The 23,150-nt window shown below is 39.5% G+C and overlaps 1 protein-coding gene across 1 annotated transcript in view; it reads left to right on the top strand.

Moving 5' to 3' along the window:
• Window positions 1-23,150, top strand: part of Adamts12 (ADAM metallopeptidase with thrombospondin type 1 motif, 12) — a 231,629-nt gene that overhangs the window by 148,429 nt on the left and 60,050 nt on the right. The window contains exons 13-16 of the mRNA XM_013018671.1: window positions 3,804-3,937; window positions 8,220-8,340; window positions 13,830-14,074; window positions 16,131-16,269. Coding sequence (XP_012874125.1) covers window positions 3,804-3,937; window positions 8,220-8,340; window positions 13,830-14,074; window positions 16,131-16,269 — 639 coding nt within the window. The remainder of the gene's footprint in view (window positions 1-3,803; window positions 3,938-8,219; window positions 8,341-13,829; window positions 14,075-16,130; window positions 16,270-23,150) is intronic.

Genomic DNA, 23,150 nt, shown 5'->3' on the forward strand with positions numbered 1-23,150 from the left:
TAAGATGATTTCTTTGTTGCTTTGTATGTCCCTCCCCCATGGTATAACCCCTGCTTTCACTGTATTTGATGTTGGTATAATTTGTGGAGGGGAAGGGGAAAAACAAATCGTTTAACTAGGGATACAGGTGGACCCATCGCAACAATGAGATATACAAGTCGTTATGTCGAAAAATGAACTTTACAACTTTGGTGTGTGGGGGGGAGGTCTGGGTGGGGGAGGGGCGGAGTATGGGAAAGGATGGGAAGGGGAAACAAAGAGGAGGCTACAATGCTTGATAAGAAATGTACTCGTTATCTTGCCCATGTAATTGTAACTCCTCTGTATGGTATTCTCACAATAAAAAAAAAAAGAGTCTCACTTATCTCCCTGTGCTGGCTTCTAACCTCAATCCTCAGATCTCAGCCTCCAGCGTAGCTAGGATTATAGGTGTGAACCAACTGTACCTGGCTGAACTAAAACTTTTCAATCTGCCCACTGTAAAAGTCACTCATCCCAGATTTAGCCCTTTCCCTACACTCGGGCCCCAAAGAGAATAAGCTTTTAATTAAAATGTGGCCCAGCTGGTTTGACACCAAATTTGCTTGATATAGTCATGCCATGATCTATTAAAAAAAGCATTAACAAATAATACAAAGAATGATCACTTTAAAGATCTCATCGAAGATATCTGTCTTTTACTAAAATATAGTGCCTGAGCTCTGAAATGAGACCACTCTAATGGATTACCTCTTCAGTTTATACTGAGAGACTTCATATCCCATGCTTAATTTTCTCATCTATGAAACAAGTAATAAAAGAATTAAATGTATAGTAGGGTTGTGATTGTCCAAACGAACTATCATAGAGCAAAACAACCATTGGAAACTAATGCTTAAAGAATATGCTAGCTACTATTCTTAACAAACCATCTGCCTTTTTTCTTTTCTTTCTTTTTTTTTTTCTTTTGTCAGTGGTGGGGATTGAACTCTGGGCTTATGTACTGTTCCTGAGCTCTTCAGCTCAAGGCTAGCTTTCCCGAGCCACAGCACCACTTCAGCCTTTTCTGTTATATGTGGTGCTGAGGAAACAAACCCAGGGCCTCATGCATGAGAGGCAAGCACTCTACCACTGAGCCACCCTTCCAGCCCCCAAACCATATTCCTTTTAATTCACTATATAAACAAGACTACCAAAAGCCTCTCCAAATAGTTATATCTTTCAAAAAATCTGTTATATCTGTCAAAAAATCAAAAGCAAGACAAACACTAGAACCTGAGCATTCTGGAATTCGGTGCAGTATTGCTATTGGCTGGAGGACTATGGACCATGAGGACACTTGTATAACCCTCAAAGCAAGTGTCTCCCTCCATTTTTTTTCATCCTTGGTTTGCCCAGTCCCAGTCTCAGACCTTTACAGAAGCTTTGATGAAGATCTTTTCTTTAAGGAAAGAATTATCCAGAGATGCTTTCCTTTTTTTTGCTTCTGTGTCCAAATACAAAATACCAAATCTGAATTCCAAAGCTCACATCAGTCTTAATGAATGATTCTCTCGATTCAGTACCTATGTGGATGTTCTCATCCCTGGAAGAACAGAATTGCTCCCAGGTGGCTTTCTCTCAGTACATCTATTCAGATTTGGGCAGTGATTAGGCTAATTACACTGCAGTGAAAGGAGATTTACAATTAACCCAAGCTGTGCTTTATCATCAGTCTTTGGTCCTTTTCCATTGGCATTTTGTCTAATTATCTCTTCAACTCATTTTGACTTTGTCTTCTCAGGCAACATAGCTAGTGTATCTTACAAAAAGTCAATGTGGTTTATTTGCCCTAAAAAATTATTAGTATATGTTTATTACAATCGGTTTTATGATGACATTTTCTTTGTGTGTGTATGTGTGTGTGTGTAGTCGTGGTGCTTGAACTCTGGGCCTGGATGCTATACTTGAGCTCTTCAGCTCAAGGTGAGTACTCTACCACTTGAACCACAGTGCCACTTCCGGTTTTTCTAGTTGTCAATTGGAGATAAGAGTCTCACGGACTTTCCTGCCCGGGCTGGCTTTGAACCGCAATCCTCAGATCTCAGCCTTCTGAGTAGCTAGCATCACACTGGTGGTGTGAGCCACCAGTGCCCGGCTCATGATGGCATTTTCATATATGAATATAATGTACTTTTGTCATATTCTCCCTCTTGCCCCCTTTTCCCTTCCTTCTGTTCCTCTTCTACTTCCCAAATTATCCCTTTGCTACTTTTATGTCTTTAAAAAAATCAAGATTCTGCTTATGAGTGAAAATATGTGTTTTATGTCTTTCTGAGTCTGGCTTATTTTGCTTTGCTTTTTTTTCTTCTTTCTTCCTTCTTTTTTGCTTTTCTTTCTCCTTCTTTCCTTCCCTCCTTCCTTCCTACCTTCCTTCCTTCCTTTCTTCCTTCCTTCTTTTTTTCTTTCTTCCTTTCTCGTGCTTAGCTTTTTCAGTCAAAGGTGGTGCTCTACTACTTGAGCCACATCTCCACTTCTAGCTTTTGCTTTTAGCTGGAGATAAGAGTTAGGGATTTTTCTTCCCAGGCTGACTTCAAACTATGATCTTTAGATCTCAGGCTTCTGAATAACTCGGATACCAAGCACGCACCACCAGCACCCAGCTATCTTTCTTCTTTTAGCTAGTATCACTGAACGCTCAGCTGGTCACAGCACCTAGAATCTAATACCCCTACCCTAAATATACAGACCCCCAAAAAGACTTGCCTAAGGGGGTAATTCTGAAGTTTTTCACTTAAAGAACAATAAAACATTCAAAAGAAAAGTGCTATTTGAATTCTTTTTTTGTGTGTGTTGGTCATGGGGCTTGAACTATAGGCCTGGGCGCTGTCCCTCAGCTCTTCAGCTCAAGGCGAGTGCTCTACCACTTGAGCCACAGTGCCACTTCTGGTTTTCTAGTGGTTTATTGGAGATAGGAGTCTCACGGTCTTTCTTGCCCTGGCTGGCTTTGAACCATGGTCCTCAGATCTCAGCCTCCTGAGTAGCTAGGATTACAGGTGTGAGCCACCGGTGCCCAGCGCCATTTGAATTCTTATATACATGTATAATCGATTAAAACATGTACAGTAATTTATGCTTTAAAAGTTCTGAATCTTTCTGGCTATTCCACATACATATGTATGCGTGTCTATTAAAAGTTCCTGTGCAGTCTATCATTCTATGTTTATTCATAAAGGGAGTAGAAAACTGAACCTTAAACAGTTCCATGTAGGACCCAAGGTAATGAGAAGGACTGATAAGTCACAGGCTGGCTTCCACTGTTTACACTGGACATTTACTTACTTTACTTCTAACAATGAGCAGGCCTCAGGCTTGCCTAAATCCTGCATCACTGGAAGTATTATCTTGGTTAACACTAGATGTTAGATTAAAGGATGTCAGCATTTAGAGCAAATGGCATACAGAGTTTTGAAATTTAGGTTATAAAATTCTTACCTGACAAAGAAAGGAAGGAAAGAAGGCAGGAAGAAAAGAGAGAAGGAAGGAAGAAGGGAGGAAGGAAGGAGGGAGGGAGGGAAGAGGGAAGAAGGGAGAGAAGGAGGAAGGAAAGAAAGAAGGAAGGAAACAAGGAGGAGAAAGAGAAAGAAAGAGAGAGAGGGACGGAGGGAAGAGGGAAGGAAGAAGTCAGTTATTTTAGCATGGGTCTCAGAATGGCAAAAGCCTGGATACCCCGATATCCATGTAGGTCAAAGAGCACCCATGGACCATGAATGTAAAAAGATCATAGAATAGGGGACCTGAACTGAAAAGCTAACTTACAAGGACTTGTGTTTTTCTCACTTCAGCACGCCCTTGTGAGCTCTACTGCCGACCCATAGACGGCCGGTTCTCAGAGAAAATGCTGGACGCTGTCATTGATGGTACCCCTTGCTTCGAAGGTGGCAACAGCAGAAATGTCTGTATTAATGGCATATGTAAGGTATTGGGTATGTTTCCTTCATCTATAACTTTATAAAATCTTGGCTTTTGTTAGTTTAGGAAGTTAGACACTCTCAGCTTTGCTTTCCTGGAATTCACTGGGGTCTGGGAGATGAGCCCACACATCTCAGAGTTCATTAGAGTCAGAGTTTTGACCTGAAGAGTGTTGTTCTTCCTGCTAATGCTTTTACATATAGATATGTTGGTGATGATATTGTTTTAGGCATAGAGAAGAGTCAAATTGAAGAGCCAAGTGAAAAGGGGAATTATTAGGAAAATGCAGCCTAAATTATTTCAGGGATTTAACAAGAGCAGCAGCACTGATATTTTGAAATATTTCAAGTTATTAATATATGTAACTACTGCTGAGAACTGTAGTTATCTAGAAATTAATGTGATGATAACATTATTTTTTAGGCTAAAATTAGTTTGCATGTGTAGACACGACATTTTTAGTTTGCCTATGAAGAGCAGTGTTTGGAACAAAATGTATGGAGCTTTGGCTTTTGCTACTGAAACCAATTAAATGGGCATAACAGTATAAAGCAGATTCTCGCAGTGGCTTTCCTCTGTCTGGGAAGCAGTTAGGACCTTTCAGGACCAGGTCATTGTGTGTGTGTGTGTGTGTGTGTGTATACATATTACCACATTTTCTTGATCCATGGACCTGGAAAAATCATGTTAAGTGAAATAAGGCTCAGAGGAACAAAGGGTTCATGTTTTCTCTCATATGTGGGAGCTGGATTTAAAGTACAAACATGCAGGGCCACGTGCATGTACACAAAATCAAGCTGACTAAAGTATGGCATACAGAAACATGGATTCCCATGGTATAACTACTATGAACAATTTACTATTTTTTTAAACTAACTCAATACCAGGAAGATAAAACAAGTTTTGTTTGAGAGGCAGGTGGAACTTAAAAGGAGAGAGGCAAACAAATGGAGAAAGGAATGGTAAGCAAATACAGTCATAATACTCAAAGTATATATATATGAAAATAAAACTATATAACTTGGTGGGTTGGGTGGGGTTGGGATAAATAGCAGAAGAATTCTGGAAGGAATGTTGTTGAGCTAGATGCAGTGAACATGTTGAACTGACATTCCATTATACAGCTATTTAAAGATAAGAAAAATAAATATTTTAAAAAAAATTTTAGAAGCTGTAATTTCCCATTTTCTGTCTATAATACACTGTTTTAAAGCTCAAACAATGATGCCAATTAAATATATCAGATAGCTTATATATGTTATCTTTCCAAGATCCTGACTATAGTTATTTTCAGCCTTTTTAATCTCCTTCATTTATTAGAGTGTCTTTATTAGCAGAAAGTCAAAGATTACAGATATAAAAAGTAAGTCCTTAGTTTCTCTGGGGAAGAAAACAAACCACCCGCCATCACTACAAAACAAGGTCAAATAGCCGGGAATCCTAGGTTCAATCCAGTCTCTTCAGATATGGAGACCAGATTGGTTGTCCAGCAACAGAGAATCAGAGTTTGGTTAGAAATGCTAGCAAGGGGCCAGGAAGATGGACTGGAGGCCTTCAGCCAGTCACTGATCATAATGTCATCCTTTCAACCCTCTCACCCATCCCTCCCAACCTAACTCTTCCTTCCTTTTTCTAAATTTTGTGAGATATGCATTGGATTCTTGACTGCATTCTCCCACTGCTTTATTCATGTAACCCTCTCTCCTTGACCCCACCCCATCCCTTTCAAATATCCCCTTTATGGCATTTATTTTGTGGAACTTTGGCTTTGCCTTCCTAAGAATTACACTATTTTAGTTCTCCTTTGAATCCAATATATTTCATTTACTACATTTGTATGCACTGCATACCACCCAATGTATTTACTTACATGTTTATAAACTAACTCCAGTTTCCACATATAAGAGAAAACATGCAACAGTTGTCTTTCTGGGCCTGACTTCACTTAGCATAATTTTTTCCAAGTCCTTCCATTTCTCTGCAAAAGATACAGTATTATTATTTCTACTGAATGAGTAAAACTCCATTGTGTATATGTACCAAATATGTACCATGTTCATCCGTTGAGGAACATCTGGCTTGATTTAGTACTTTGACTATGGTGATTAGTGCTGCAGTAAACATGGTTGTATTAGTGGCTTTATTCCTAGACCTTCTATTAAAAATATTAAATTCAGTCTTTATTGTGCTGTGCACAGAAGATGGAGTGCATACAGTAAAATGGGTGAGGTCTCAAAAGAATCCATGTAATTAAATGGAATAACACATTGGGAGCTTGTGTGTGTCTACCTCTTCCAACCCTAGCCCCTCAATTACCTGGGCTAATATTACTGTAGAAATAGGATCACTCATTCAGGAAGAAAAGACAAGACTCCAGAGATTCATAGTCTGGGATTTTCCTTCATCTTTGTAATCTGTTTCTCTCTTGATAAAAATTAAAGAACTCTTTATAATTAATATGTCTCAGAGTAAGTTTCCATGACTTGCTCCAAATCAGTGGAGGAATTAAGGTCAGTGGAAATACGATTCAAAAGGTCAGCTTATTAGAGGATGTTCAAGCTTGACACAAACATATCACTTGTGTGAAAGCTTGGCATTTTATTGCAAGCCACTACAAGCATTTGTCTTAAGACATTTCTGTTTTCATTGTGATTATATAATTAAGTCATTTTAGCAAGTTTTTCACCAACTGAGGAAAATTGGAGATGGTAAGCCTGTGGAATTAAGAAATTTTATGTCAGTGGGCATTGATTCTCTGCTTAGATGGCTGGAGTATTAGGTTAAATCCATCTTCCTTTCAGTAGATTTCAGGTGTCTTTTGAACTACAAAGCAAGCCACAGAAGTATTTAACTAAAGCTAACATGCATTTCATAACTTTCAATGTTAAGTGTCAAGATTCTTTGGCATCTGTTACAGAAAGTCCTATGTTTCAACACACTGAATTTTTTTTCAAGCTGGGGATTAAAGAATGGGAAGTAATTATCCAGACAGACAACAGAAAAGAGAAAGTTCAGAGGAAGATGATTCAGAAGGCCCTACAGACAGAATACTGGGAATGGATTCGGTCCACAGCATAGGAGCAAATTTAGTTTGGGTTCAGAGAAGCAATACCAGGTTTTCACTATAGTTGAAGAGAAGGAGGTCAGGATGACTGGGATGTAGCTGCATGTGAAGTGCGCTGGAGATGGGATTATGGAAAACTCTAAAGGGTCTGATGGTAGGTCCTTGCTAGGACCCTTATCAGCTCACCATTAAACAGGTTTCCTCTAGTGGTTGCTGGCTTATCCACAGTCTTAGGACAGACATTCGGAAGCGTAACCACAGGGAGGTAGGTACAGACACCAGATAACCAAATCACAGGTACAGTAGTCATATCATCCCTGGAAATTCTCAGTAGAGAAGGGAGTGTGAGGGTTGTATAAGTGAAGAGAGTTGATGTGTCACCAACTCCAGTTCAAAAGCATTTGTGTCATTAGGTTTTTTGAAATTCCGCCACTGACCCAAGGAAAAGTGAAGACCTCACTCACTGTGTCTTTCTTCCTTCTCACAAAGTATATTCACCTCTCCATCTCGGCTTCCTATTTATATACTTAACCATACTGGATTATAACAAATTTATCTCTAGCAGACATACACAGACTTGTTTTACTTGTTATTAATCCTCCAACTATAAAATATAGCAACTACTCTTGTCATTTCCATTATATTTGGTACTATAACAATCTATAAAGGATTTAAAAGTAAGGAGGTTGTCAGGTGCCCATGGCTCACCTCTATAAGCCTAGCTACTCAGGAAGCTGAGATCCAAGGATCATGGTTCAAAGCCAGGCCAACCTGAGCAGAAAAGATTGAGACTTATCTCCAATTAACCATCAAAAAAGTCAGAAGTGGAACAGTGACTCAAGTAGTAGAGCACTAACCTGAGCACAGAAGCTCAGAGACAGCACCCAGGACCCAGGACTAGCACACACACACAAAATTAAAGTAAGGAAGATTGTGTGTAGATATTTGCAAATGCTGTACCATTTCTTGTAAGGGATTTGATTATCTCATTTCACCTGGAACCATTTCCCTGTGGCTATCGAGAGATGACTGTGTTTCCTTAACCACAGGCAAGTGCTTTGTTCTTTTATTTTATTCTTTTGGTTTATTCTTTTGGTCTCCACAAGACAGGGAACAAATGTTCATCCTAGTGGCCTTGCTTGTGAAAGAAGGAAGGAGTCACAGGTTGAAGTAGACGTGGTCACTCCTCCCTGCATCGTTCATCCAGATGCTGTCTTCCACACAGGTGGTGGGCTGCGACTATGAGATCGGTTCCAGTGCCACAGAGGACCGCTGTGGGGTGTGCCTCGGAGATGGTTCTGCCTGCCAGACTGTGAGGAAGATGTTTAAACAGAAAGAAGGATCTGGTAATAAACAAATAATTGAAGTTGCAAGAGACTTAAAAGGATGGGCCAGAAAAATAATTGATTCCTAGTTTTTGTTTAAAAAAAAAACAGACAGCCTGTTTTCAGAGAATTCAAAGTGGAATTTAATTCTCATGAGGAATGAGTCAGTTCCATGGAAGTTTCAGGAGAGAGGCTGATCACTAAGCAACTACAAGAGGTATCACATTAATGTAAAATCTGAAATGATACAGTGTGATCCCTATGAGGGGTTCCTCATTGTATAGAGACATCACAAGAGCTTTTTGGGCTAAAGAAAAAGGGGTTGCAACAGATCAAGAGTGGGAAAGAGAAGAGGCTAAGAGCTGGTTTCAAAGGATGCAGATAAAGGGCAGGTACTGTAAGGAGAGTAGAGCATCCAATATTGCGCTTGAAGGCAGGAAGATTGAAGGCACCTTTCAGGACAAAGAAGAAGAAAGACAGAATTGCTTCAATGCTCCCTTATTTATTTCTCCATGCCATAGGATCCCACCCAATAGTGCTTTATGACCTAATACCCCCCTCCCTTTGCCCGTGCTTTCTTAGTTTTTTCTTATCATTACCCCTTGTGCAGATTTGGGCTATTTGGAATTCTAACAGGGAAGAGAGTCTGGCCTTGCTCCAAATGCAGACTTGTCTTCAGTTAAGATCATTTATAAGGCCTCTTTAAATCAGGAATGAGTATAGATGGTGGGATCCTAAGAGAAGTGGGGCCTAGGGGTAGGAAGAGAGCTCAGGGTATCTTAATTTGGAATTCCCCACATTAGCCCTGAAATGAGAGTTCAGGAATGTATAATTATTTGGTAGACAGAAGCTCCTGAGAAGCACTGTTAGGCTCCAGAGGTTTAGGGCTCCAATATTTTGTTTCAGAAGCATTTAGAGACAAGGATCCACCATCACCAGCTCTCTTCACTCTCCCAATCCTTCCTTTTTTTTTTATCAGTTTCTAGAAAGATGGTTGTGGTTGCTTATCATGCAAATACAAGATTCTCACTCTTACAGCTTTCCTTTGAAACATTTGAAGCTAAAATATTCAACATGGGAAAGAATAATTCAACATTTCAAATTATTTCCAGATATGAGCACTGAGGCTTGAACCCAGGGCCTCTTGTTCTTGCTGGGCGTTTTTTTTTTTTTTTTTGGCTCATAGCTGGCATTTGTATTAAAAGACAAGCTGGAAACTACAGGTAAATTGCCCAGAGTTAATACATAACCTCTTGATGAGCAAATTTTTCTTGGAAGTGATAGACTACAAGCAAAATAAACCAGTGGGTCAAGTCTTCTTTGTGAATAGAAAAGAAGTTAGTTAAGGTGTGAATTAAGTTGCTTATGGTGTGAATTAGCCCAATTAGTCCATGACATCTCTTAAGATAATGTCTCAGAAGTTAAATAAATCTTCTGCCTCATCCTCAAAGATGTTAAATTCACTCAGGACTGTGAAAGTGATGGGCCTCTGTCTCTATATGGCATCCATGGCCCCAGAGATGCCTCCTTTGATATCAAGATTGTTTTCCTCCTTCTCCTCTCAATAGTGGCACATGTTGAATGTTTACTCTGGGAGAAAAGCAAAAGAAGTTAACTTGGCTGGATGACTATATCCTTTATTCTCTTAATACCTTGAAGTTATCCTTGTCAATCTTCTTTTCAATCTATACCCTATTTTGAAGCAGAATATATACTTACTGAAAGCTTTTATTTTTATTTGCTTGTTTTTTGTTATTTTCTCTTTTTTTCTTTTTACTGGCATAAGAAGGAATTTCCTGAGTAGAATTCTGGGGCTTAGCAAATAGGAGAGAAAAGCTGAGCACTGGTGGCTTACACCTATCATCCTAGCTACTAAGGAGGCTGAGATCTAAGGATTGTAGTTCAAAGACAATGCAGGCAGGAGGGTCCCTGAGACTTATCTCCAATTAATTACCAAAATCTGGAAGTGGAACTGTAACTAAAGTGGTAGAGTGCTAGCCTTGAGCAAAAGCTCAGGGGTAGTGCCCTGGCCCAGAGCTCAAGACCCAGGACTGGCAAAAATAAAAAAGGGAGAGAGAATTGACAAATGGGAGTTCATCAATCTAAAAAGTTTCTGAATAGTAAAGGACATAGATAAAAAAGTTAAGTTAAAACAAAGGAGGTAACAATGCTCAATAGGAAATGTACTCATTATCTTGCTCATGTAACTGTAACCCCTCTGTACAGCATTTTTACAATAAAAAACATACACAAAAGTTAAGTTAAAAAGACATTCTGAAGAATGGGAGAAAATCTTTAGAGCAGCTTTACGTTGGGCAATGCTTAATATCTTAAATGCTTAATACAAGGAGTTCAAGAAAAAGATTAATAACTTCCAAAGAATCAATAACTCAATTAATACATGGGCAAATAAGAATAAATAAGAAAATTAATAAGTGGCTAAATAGAGACTTCTGAAAAGTAGAAGTATAAATGGCCAATATATATATAAATACTCTACACCTCTGCCCATAAAGGAAATGAAAGTTTCTATTTTAAATTTAATGTGCTTCTCTTTCAATCCACCCATGATAAATATTTACAACTTGTAATTTTCTTTCTCACATGTAAACATAAAAGTGAACCTTTTTTTCCTAAATTTTCTTGTTCTTCAAAGCAAAGAGTAGGTTGGTAGGCACAATATTTAATGTCATTTTATTTCCCAGCATGAGTCCTGCCATAAGGCTTGCAACCTTCTAAGTCAGAAAATGTTTTCAGATAGCAATACCTCAAAGGTATTTTTAAATTGCATGTTCTTTAATTGCGTGTGATAGATATTTTTCCTGAGTTCTATATTTGTGGCAGCTGTTTTGACCAAAGCATATGAGAGCCAAATAAAATTTAGTTGAATGCTAAAAAGACTTACCTTTGGTACCTCTGGATAGGTGCTGTCATGTTTAAAGACTGAGGCTGAGATTATGGCCTGGTTGGAGTTTCTGAGCAAGTCATTCTTGTTGGCGAAACCTGATTTTGACTTTCAGGATCTGTACTGCTTGGTGACAGGAAAAATGGAACTTTTAGAGATGAGAGATGAGATTTGAGTTAGTAGGACTTCTGCATAACAATGGCAAACACCCGAAAGAAATCAGTGTAAGACTATGTCTTTGCTCAATTGTTTCTCTGTGAAAATTGAATGAGTTGGAAAAGGTTACTTACCTCCTAACCACCAGAACTCAGGGAAAGAAGAGGGACAAGGGACAAGGGGCATGATTCCAGGGCAAACCCACAAGGACTTACTTCTAGCAGCCCACTCATACTTTTCACCCCATACTATTATAGTATGAGTCACTAAAGGGATTCACCTACTGATTAGGTCCCAGCTGTTAAGATCCAGTTACTTCTCCAAAACAACCAAGTCCCCCCATACACGAGCCTGTGAGGACATTTCATATTCCAAAGCTTAACAAGTGTCTTTCTTATAAGAAAAAATGAACGCATTTCCAGTAGGAAATAAAGACCATATTTTGTGTGAAAAACATTAAAGGAATAAAAGAATGATTAGCTTGTGGAGAGCAAAATCTTAAACTAGATATGATATGTATAATCCTAACACTTGGGAGGTTGAGACAGGAGGATCAAGAATTTGAGGCCAGCCTTGATCGTCTTCTTGAGGCAAGAAAATGATCTCAAAGAAGAGGAGGAGGAGAAGGAGGAGGAGGAGGAGGAGGGTATTAATAAGGATGAAGAAGGGGATGAGTGGGAGGAAGAAGAGGAGATAGTAAAATCTCCAGCTGTTATTGTTAAACTGTTTCTCTTGCTAATTCTGACAATTGTTGTTCTTTGTGTTTTAAGCTTTTATGGTTTGCACCATTTATGCTAAAACAAGAGTTAAATTAATTCATAATTCACAAACAATGAATTTCACTAAAATATGTCCAATTGAATCTGGGTACGTGCACATTCCTATGATTCCACCTCTTCAAGACGCCGAGTGAGGTAGGGTAGTCTTGGAGGTAGGGCAGTACTTGGAGGCCAGCTTGAGCAACAGAAGCAGCATAGTAAGACCCTGTCTCAAAAGAAAAAGGAAGAAGGAAAAAGAATAAAGATGTGGAGAAAGAAAAAGAGAGACAAAGAGAAATAAAACAACAACAAAACTTATCATTGTAATACCAGCCCATGGGAGATGGAGGCAGGATGATCACCCTTCAAGGTCAGCCTAAACTACAAGTGAGACAGTCTCAAAAACCACCACATAAAAACAAAACAAACAACCCCACGCCACAATGTGTGTCAAATTGTATAGGTTTATACCGTTTTAAGTCTTGTTTATTGGGCTGCAATATGTACCTCAGTGGTAGAGAGCACTTACCTAGCAGGTATTAAGCCATGGGTTCTATCCCTAGCACTGCTAAATTAATTAGTTAATTAAAAATGGAAAAGAAAAGATTAAAACTTCTGAGTAGCAGAGCTCAAAAGAGACAAAATTGCTTCAATGCTCCCTCAAAAGACATCATTCTAGTCTCCATACTTTGCAGATGACATTCAAAGGAACCCAATGAATCCATGACAGTTACAGAACTAGTTCCTGGCAATACCAAAAGCATAGTTCAAGTCTGATTCTTCTGCCCAGAGCTTCTTTCAGAAGGCCACTCAAAGTCCAATTTATGAAACCTTGTTTTTCACAAGTAGTCATACCATAAGAGCATAAAATTTCTCGCATACAGCCTGACAGACACAAGCCTTAAGTGTTAATTCATTTTCACCAGTTTGCCTCCTACAGTGACAACCCGTAAGCAAGGCCATGACTGTAGCCAGAGCTGATCATTGCTGTAAAATGGATATCCACACATGCTTTTTTTTTCCCCAGAAGGCTAGATGAGAACAGAGGAAAACAAATTACAAATTCATATTGTAGCAAATCACAAGGGGGGAAAACAAAGGGAGAAAACATCCTTTTAAATGAATAGACTTTTCCAACTATCCAAAGGCTGTGCTCAGAATTGAGTTTCTCATCATGGGCTCTATTCAAGCAAGCCAGGTGGCAATCAACCCAAGGTTCTCCCCAGAATTTTCTTAATAAATGTATGCCAGGACTGAATTCCCTCTAAGAATCTGCTTTCAATCCATTGGTGATGGGGAGGAGGAAAAATATGCATCTGGTACAATGCTTAGAAAAACTAACCATAGCAACAGCAAATTAGGGAGGGAGAACGGTATCAGGAAGCAAGCTGGGAGCTCTAACCTTTCTAACTGTTAACATAAAATCACAGGAACAAAAATTCTGGATCAACCACACATACTTCAGAGTCTCATGTGGTTTTGTTTCCCTTCTCCTCACAAAACTGTTCGCACACTGAGTTAGGAAGTTCCTGAGAACTCTGCCCTCAACCAAATCTCTTTTTAGATTTCCCATAATTAAGAGCATTTGCCAATCCCAGTGACCATCATGGACATCTAAAGGATGAGATGCAAAGTCATGGCTCAGCTGAGAAGCTAGAAGACCTTGCTTCATTTGTCTCTTCTGTTCTTAGGTTACGTCGACATTGGGCTCATTCCCAAAGGAGCAAGAGATATCAGGATAATGGAAATCAAGGCAGCTGGAAACTTCCTGGCCATCAGAAGTGAAGACCCAGAAAAACATTATCTCAATGGCGGATTTATCATCCAGTGGAATGGGAACTATAAGCTGGCAGGAACGGTCTTCCAGTATGACAGGAAAGGAGACCTGGAGAAACTGATGGCCCCCGGCCCCACCAATGAGTCAGTTTGGATCCAGGTAATGGCAAGAGAAAGGACATGAGAGAAAAATATCCTACTTTGAATCCTCCTCATTTCCACTTCAAGGCATTTTCTCAGAGATATTCAGCAAGAATCATGAAAACTTCTTTCAGCAAAGAATAGGAATGGAGTGAAATATTGCTCTTGTTTACCATTAATTGTCCAGAAATGGTAGAAACTCCTGAAACAAGATGCCAAAGCCTCCAAAACCACCCATTGGGAGGTTTGAGTTTCATTTCCAAACTCATTTATTTCAGGGTCATGATTCCTCAGGTGTACAAAGAGTTCACTCAGCCAATTGTCAGTGTGGTATGTTTTCCCAGCAGTGGAGATAAACTAACATGCCTCCCCCCATAATTATCCTCAGCAAAGGGGGTTTGCCTTTGTAAAACCCCTCCAAGAAGGAAGATTTAAGGTATAGTATTTGCTTTTCAAAGGCACAAGGGCGTTGTCATTCACATTGGGCATAGAACTTCAGAAAGGAATGGAATAGTTATACTTTGTTAGACATAAGATGAGTTGGGAAAGACAGGTAGCAGGAGTCACATACACCTGCATTCAAAATCAGAGCGAGGTTATTTCAGGGCCGGAGGTCAGAGTTCTCATGGAAGCTGGTGGGGGGGGGGCGGTCAGGACAAAGGCAGCAGCTATGGTCCATAAATGTCATTAGACAGGAGGAAGCAGCCAACCACCATCTCTACACTTGCAACGAATCCATTTTAAACACTGGAAAGTAGATGGCCCATAGGAGAAGGAAGATAATAGAAGATCCCAGGAATGGCACCCTTTAGCTACGACTCAAGACCATTTTTATATCAGAACTACTATGTGTGAAAGAAACTAACAGCTTGAGAACTAGAGAAAGGTTATCGTAAGACAACAACAAATGTGAAGTAAGTTAATGTTGATTGTGAACCTCATGTCACATTCCAATCACTTTATGTACTTACTCCTTTAGCTCTCACAAGCACCCCAATAGAAAAGTCTTCTTTATCCTCATTCTGTCCATGGGAAAACAAGTGCACATAACTGTATTCAAAGAGGTAGTGCAGAAAAGATCAGAATGTCCTGCCTGCTAGTTGTTAGAAAGGACACACCCTTTGCCAGCCCCTCAGAGAAATATTCATATAACTTGACCCTCCCTATTTATAGGAATGGAAATTCACATGGGAAATAAGCCAAGAAATAACATAGCAGCTATATGGAGAGATAGGAGGGCTGGGAATGTGGCTTAGTAAGGCTGGGAATATGGTTTCATGGTAGAATGCATGCCTAGCTATGCATTAAACCCTGGGTTCGAGTCCTCATTACCACACAAAGAACAAATAGTGTGGGTGGTGGTGGTGGTGGTGGTGTGTGTGTGTGTGTGTGTGTGTGTGTATGTGTGTGTGTGTGTGGTTTGGGTACTGTCCCTGAACTTCTTTGTGCTCAAGGCTAGTGCTCTACGTGAGCCACAGCACCACTTACAGTTTTTGAACAGTTAATTGGACTGGCTTTGAACCATGATTCTCAGATCTTGGCCTCCTGAGTAACGAGGATTACAGGTGTGAGCCACCAGTGCCTGGTCCAAATCAATTTTTTAAAAAACTCTCACAGGGGGCTGGGAAGTTGGCTCAGTGGTAGAGCGCTTGCCTTGCATGCCTGAGGCCCTGGGTTCAATTCCTCAGCACCACATAAGCAAAAAGGAAAAAGCTGGAAGTGGCGCTGTGGCTCAAGAGGTAGAGTGCTAGCCTTGAGCTGAAGAGCTGAGGGACAGTGCTCAGGCCCAGAGTTCAGGCCCCACAACCGGACCAAAAAAAAAAAAAAAAACTCTCACAGACTTTCCTCCTGGCTGGCTTCAACCCACAGTCCTCAGATTTTACACCTCCTGAGTAGTTAGAGAGATAGAGGCATAAATTTAGACAGATGCTGATGCACCTAATGGTATTTATTCTGATGAATGCCCCTCAAATCATTTTAGATGATAAGTATTATATCATGCCTATGACACAATGAGTAGGGTTTAACCTAAACCCATGACAGACATGGACATGACCCCTCTCTTGCTTTCTTAGCTGTTATTCCAGGTAACAAACCCTGGCATCAAATATGAATACACAATCCGAAAAGATGGCCTCGACAATGATGTGGAGAAGCTGATGTACTTCTGGCAGTTCGGCCGCTGGACAGAATGCAGTGTTACCTGTGGGACAGGTGAGAACCACCTGTAGTCACCATACCAGCGCAGAGTGGGCAAGTGGTTTGCTCCCTGTGCTACGGATGTATGGTGTCTCACAGAGATGGCCTGGAAGTGTGGCTTAAGGGGAAAGGCACTTCTGCTTGCATCTCATTGGTTGGCCTTAGTCACGGGGGCACCATTGCACAGCAAAGAGTCTGGGGATGATGGAGGAGCTTGAAGAAATTTGGCTAATGCAGGCTGGCTCTGTTCAGTGCTGGATGACCTTTCCCAAGGCCTGTGAAGTGGAGATCAGGTCTAGTGGGTGCTGAAGGCATTCACTCACATGAGGGACTTTACCAATAATTGTATGTGGGGGCTTCTGCCTCTGTTCTTCCCTTTGGACCAGGCTTGAGTCTGTTTTGGAGCTTCTCATCTCCTGTCTGCAAAACTAAGCAGAGAGTGGAGAACTAGAATGTGTGGCTCAGCAAAAAGAAGAAAAGTGAAGGAGGAACAGGCCAGATGCTCAGCTGCTCCTCTGGGGGTTCCCTCTCCCTTGCATGAGCTTCTCGGCCTCAGGAGAGAGTCCTGGACAAAGTCCAGAGACCTTGATAAGCCATTTTTATATCGTTAGCTTCCTTTGTCCCCCAATTCAGCAAAGAAAACAAAGTTTTGCTTGTAAATTCCTCCAACTAAAATATCCATTTTAAAACATGACTGGGAGCTAGGTGCCAGTGGCTCAAGCCTATAATCCTACCTACTCAGGAGGCTGAGATCTGAGGGTCACAGTTCAAAGCCAGCCCAGGCAGGAACGTCTATAAGACTCTTGTCTTCAATTAATTAACAGAAAAGTGGAAGTGGCACTGTGGCTCAAGTGGTAGAGTGCTTGCCTTGAGCTGAAGAGCTCAGGGACAGTGCTCAGGCCTAGAGTTCAAGTCCCACAACTGACAAAAAACCCAAAAATGTGACTGGGCACATTTCAGGGGGTAGAGCACCAGCCAATGAATGAAAGTGTCTGGTACTGAGTTTGAATCTGGACCTTAGAAAAAGACAATGCTAAACTCCTAGAAATCTATCTAGGTCAAAGTTGTACACACTCTGGTTGTAAGTGGCATTGAATGGAGAGTTGGCCCTGTGATTCCTAGCCATGCTAGCCAGGAATGTACAGCCTCCCCACCCCTTAGCCTGGTCCATTGCCAGGAGGTCTGGGCTCCCAGAGAAGCAAAGGTAAAAACTTCCCTGAAAAGCAGTTATGAGGAAAATGAAGTCATTGTGAATGTAGTTAAAATAGTGTTTTCCATTGATGACCCCGCCCTTTTTTCTCATCTTGAAGCAAAGTGCATATTTAGGGTTAAGTTAAGTTGAAGGTGCAATCCAGGAGTGAAGATACTTAAGCAATGCTAACTGGGCAGGGACTCCTCAGAGAAACCAATAAGCATTTCCTCACCTTTTCTATTCGAAGATAGGGTCAACTCTGTGATCATGTGTAAAATGCAAGAACACTGGAATAAAGAGATTCGTGGCTGGGTCTCGAAAGAGAGACTGAACATCATTAACCAATGTGAATGACGCACTTGGTTTTGTTACAGCCTGGGTAAATGTTATTCTGCGTATTAGTCCTCAATGGGAATGAATAATTGGAGGGTTGGCATGAGCTCCTCAACCTCACCCTGTTGGAGTTGGAGTGAGTTCTCTTGCTCTGGCAGAGAAAAGGACAGCAAGCCTACTTTAATACTTCCAACATAAAGGATGAATACATGCTAATATTTACTCAGAACACACATTGCTAAATATAAAGATGGAAGATTGCCTGGCACATAATGTAGAAAACTTCCTACATTATTATAAAAGTAAGTTTTATCTAAACACTTTTAAAAAATGAGAAAGAGCCAGGTGCTGGTGGCTCCCGCCTGTAATCCTAGCTACTCAGGAGGCTGAGATCTGAGGATCACGGTTCAAAGCCAGCTTGCTCAGGAAAGTTCGTGAGACTCTTATCTCCAGTTAACCACCAAAACACTGGAAGTGGTATTGTGACTCAAGTGGTAGAGCGCTCACTTTGAGCTGAAGAGCTCAGAGACAGTGCCCAGGCCTAGAGTTCAAGCCCCCCAGCTGACAAAAGAGAGAGACAGAGAGACAGAGAGAGAAAGAGAGAGAAAATCAGCACCTTTACACATGCACTTTGATAGGTTCCTTATTTTTTCAATGTGCTTTAAAAAATTAATAGATGTACATGTTTTCTCCTACTTAGAATAGTTTTCTGATTCTCCCACCCCACCCCGCCTCATGCTGGGATAACAGGAATGTACCACCATGTCTATTATGATGGTACAAAAATATGCCAATTCAACCATTCTGTTCGTTTCTTTTCTTCAGTGCAGGGGCTCGAACTCAGGGCCTCACACATGCTAGGCAAACACTCTTATCACTGAGCTACATCCCCAGCAGCCATATATGTCTATAGCCACAGCCGTTTTATAATACTTAAGCATTCAGCCATTATATAAGTTGTATCATAATAAAGCATTATTCTTGCTTTGTTTACCCAATATTATGCTTTTAGGACAAACCTATACTGATAAAAGTAGCTCTAATATCAGGTGCCAGTGGCTCACATGTGTAATCATAGCTACTCAGGTGGGTGATTTCTGAGGATCACAGTTCAAAGCCAACTTGGGAAGGAAAGTCCATGAGATGCATATCTCCTATTAACCACCAAAAAACCTCCAAAAAAAACCCTCAAAAAAACAAAAAACAAAAAACAGGAGTGAAGTGAGGCTGTGGTTTAAGTGTTAGAACACTAGCCTTGAGAATCAAAGCTCAGGGATAGTGTATAGGCCCTGAGCTCAACCACAGGATTGGCACACAAAAGAAAGTAGCACTAATACATTCATTTTAAGGATTGCATACTATTACATTGTATGAATATATCACAATTTATCTATGCATTCTGTTCTTTTTGAGTTATAAACATTTCTGCATGAAATTTTGAAAATTGAATGAATTTTAATTTTGTTTATAATGGTGTCATAGTAACACAATTATTGAGCTTCCTTAGCAGTCTACCTACATAGTCTGTACATATTGTATAAATGAATCTAGGAACTCCTGGGGATACTGTGGAATATTTTAAATATCTGGAGGGGGCAGCGGGAGGGTAACATCTTGGGGATATGGGCTAGTGGCTCAGTGTACTTCATAGTTTCAAGAGTAGGTCCATCACATTCTGCTTTGTGATACTGAGTTTTCAATGGCTGTTACTATTTAAAAATTAAATGCTACCTGAAAAATCAGTGCAGAATGGGAAATACATTAGCTTCTCATCTCATTCCAAAGCTTGGAAAGTTTGGTAAGTTTGGTTTCCAGTAGCTACACATATTTCACTAATAAGTTAGTTTAAAATGGAATTAAAACAGTAGCTTGTCTTTAATTTGTCTTTATTTCTTTTTCCAGATTTGCTACTAAGTTGTTAAGCCATGAGTGCTTATTAACTTAGGACCAAACTGTTTAATGAATGGAACAGTAAAGTATTTTTGTGAGATGACTTATTTGGTTTAGAGACACTATGAAAATTATAAACAACTTCAGGTTACTTTAAACAAAAAAAATCATAATCCTGTCCACTGTCTTTAACTTTGTTTATATTGTCTTCTTTTTATTAAGCTGAACTCATGAAAAATAGGACTCTTAAATTTTAATGTAATGGACTTTAAAATAAAAATTTCTTTTTGATGTTTGTCTTAATGTTAACAAAAAATTTCTATGGCTAGTTGTGTTTTCTTCTAAAAGTGATAAAATTTTTAGTTTCACATAGGACAGTTAGGCCACTGAAATTTACTTTTGTGTGTGGTGTAATGTATTATGATCATTCATATTCTTTTATGAATATTCAGTTATTCCAACCATACCAATGACTAGGACAGCCCCTCTTCATTAGCACGTACCTAATTTGTGTATAGGTATGGAGCTGTTCTAGCCTTTTCTTTTATGGTGTTGATGATATATCCAATGCTGGTTATTTTAGGTATAATAAGTACTGATATTTCACAGTAATATAAAAGCTGCTTCTTGCAGCTTTAGTGTTGCAGCATCCTAGTCAAAATTTCCTGTATCCTGGAAAAGTCCTAGCAATGGCATCATTGTTAAAAAAAAAAAAAAAAAAGCTCATTTCTTCTGAACATGACCTTTGCTCAGTTTGGCATTTGAGGGCCTGTTGGTCTTACAGTACCCAATGAAAAAGGGAGAAGACTTTCCCCTTCCCTGCCCTGCCCTGGGCTTCAGCTTTCCCTCTCCCCTTTTGGCTGAATTCTCTCCAGAGATTAGTCATGATCCCTTTGTTCCAAGAATGTCATGTTCTAATAGGATGGAGCAAATACTGAAAACTCCATGACCATAAATATTCCTGCAGATAGTTCAGATTGTTCTTTAAAGCTGACATTTAAAATAGGTTGCTTTATTGGAAATAAGCCCAAAGCAACAGTTGTATTTTCTGAAACTACTAGATACAGAGTTTATATAAAGCTGAGTGTAAACATGTGTGAGATAGATACACCTAGCCCTGACCAACTGTGAGAATGTAAATAGGCCAACATATTCTATGCTACCCTTGATGGATGACCATATGGGATAGAATCCCCTTCTTGGAAAATCAGAATAAAATACTTCCCTGACTTTCTCAAATTGCTCTCATGTTGGTCCCAAGCCATTTGACTTTGTCAAAATTTACAGTCTGGTAAGACCAACAGATATTTATCTGTAGCAATAATTAGAATATACTTTTAATGTAAAAGATAATAGGAGTATCAAAAAGATAATAGGAGTATGACATATGACATAAGCCATAAAATGAAGGCTATATAGTTTACAGTACACATAAAACATAAAATAAGCTAAAAGCAATACACAATATTCAGTTGTACTTTACTATTGAGCAGGGAACTGTTAGCAAGGTGTGGCTGGTCTAATAGTCTTTTCTTCAATGTTTTATTGATTTTTATCATTATATTTAAGTAATTGCACATAGGAGTTGCTACATAACAAAGCAGCTTATGAATACAATATGTCTTGACCAACAATGTCACCCCTTTCAGCATTGTCACCCATGCTTCCTCTTCCCCCACCTTCCCTCACTCTTCTTAATTTTGTAGGATACACATTGGATGGTCTAATGGTCTAATTCTGTTGGTCTTCTACATACAACCTTATTTTACCCTATGCAGCCAGCAGAGATTAGCCCTTTCTTATTCATAGGTTCTTAGTTTAGTTATCTAATGGCTCTTGGAATTTCTCAGTTGAATTTCAGGACGATTTTCTTGGCTCAATATATTCTGTGAAATGCTGACTGTTTTTCCCATTATCCCGGAATGTTGTGAGAAGCTTCCAGGCCTCTGGGTTTCATTAATTGTGTGCCTTCCCTGACTTGTACACAGTGATTGCACAAGGAGAAGCATAATAAGGATGGAGACCTGCTTCATTGTGATAAAGTTTTGGAATGCTACATGAGCAATGGTCCTGAGGCAGGACTATTTTCCTCTAACATTATTGAGCATCCTTTCAACAAAAGCAACAGCACTGTTCAAGCTTTTTAATATAATACCTTATGTTACCTCTACCATAGCAATCAATTTATGAATTTATGTAATCATTTCAGTGGCATTTGGGGAAAATATACTATTGGCTTTGAGTTTTTGTCAGCTTGTGAGATGTGTGTGTTTAGCAGTGACTAATGATAAAATCAAACTATATTAACTCCTGTTGGATCAATACTTGTCATCTCTAAAGTCAATGTGAATTCAGAGAAGTGTTCCTGAGCCTGGAAAAAATGAACTGTGGAACTGTGAGTTTTACAAGTAACTGCATTTTAAGGGAAGGATGTCACATCACATCAGTAGGAAAACAAAGGTTATGGTGGACTAGGTACATTGAATTCTCTCTCTTCACACTTTAAAAATGTGAAGTGAACCCTGATCTCACAACATGTATGGAGTTAATATCTTGTGAGTGAATGAATTAATTACAAGGAGGTTTCAGATTTGGAAAGGCCTGCTTCATATTGAGCATTGTGTCAAGACTTAGGGTATATCACGTACAATATGATGGCTATACAACTCCCACTCCATTGTTTGTCCTGTGAAGTGAATGGCAATTCTGTGTATTTATGTGTAGCTAGTAGCAAGTTATTGATTCACAAAACTGTTGACATTTTATATTATTAAAATCAATGTGATGTCCAGTTTTAGAGGAATTATAATGGATATGTTAATGTGAAATTTATCTTGTACAGATATAATTGTCACTTAGATGTATGCAAACAAGAGATCTTAGTATTTAAAACCTACATAGACAACTCTTCAAATAATGCAATTAAATAGTCATTTAATTGATGGCTTGAATGTCTTTGTCTCGTTTAGATACAATCCAAACACTGTGCTTTTGCCATAAATAATTATAATAAGCTAAGGTTTTCATTGTTTTATGTATATATGCCTTCCTTAACTGAACTTTTGAAATAAGAACCATCTTTCATGAACAAAATGAACAATGTAAAAGATGCCCCTTACTTTATAATCTCAGTATTGAACTGGGAATATGATGATCTATGCCATTGTTTGTGTGCTTTTTCACATGAGGAGCTTTACTTGTTTCTACTGTGAAGGGGCGATTTCCACTGATGATGACCAGGTTTGGAGCATTTGTGTATTTTTCTATGTCAGGGAAATTGGTCAGCCTTTCACTGCTGATATTCAATAAGATTTATCAAATCCTTACAGCCACAAAATTATATTCTCACCAGCACTTAGAGAAAGGTATTCAGAACCTCGTGGAAGTAACTAGCCTTTCAGAATGTAAGTGAGAATCCAAGACCCTGGGTTCAAGCCCAAGTGTACACACACACACACACACACACACACACACACACACA

Source organism: Dipodomys ordii, unplaced genomic scaffold (genome assembly GCF_000151885.1).
Source record: "Dipodomys ordii isolate 6190 unplaced genomic scaffold, Dord_2.0 Scaffold41, whole genome shotgun sequence".
Classification (NCBI taxonomy): domain Eukaryota; kingdom Metazoa; phylum Chordata; class Mammalia; order Rodentia; family Heteromyidae; genus Dipodomys; species Dipodomys ordii.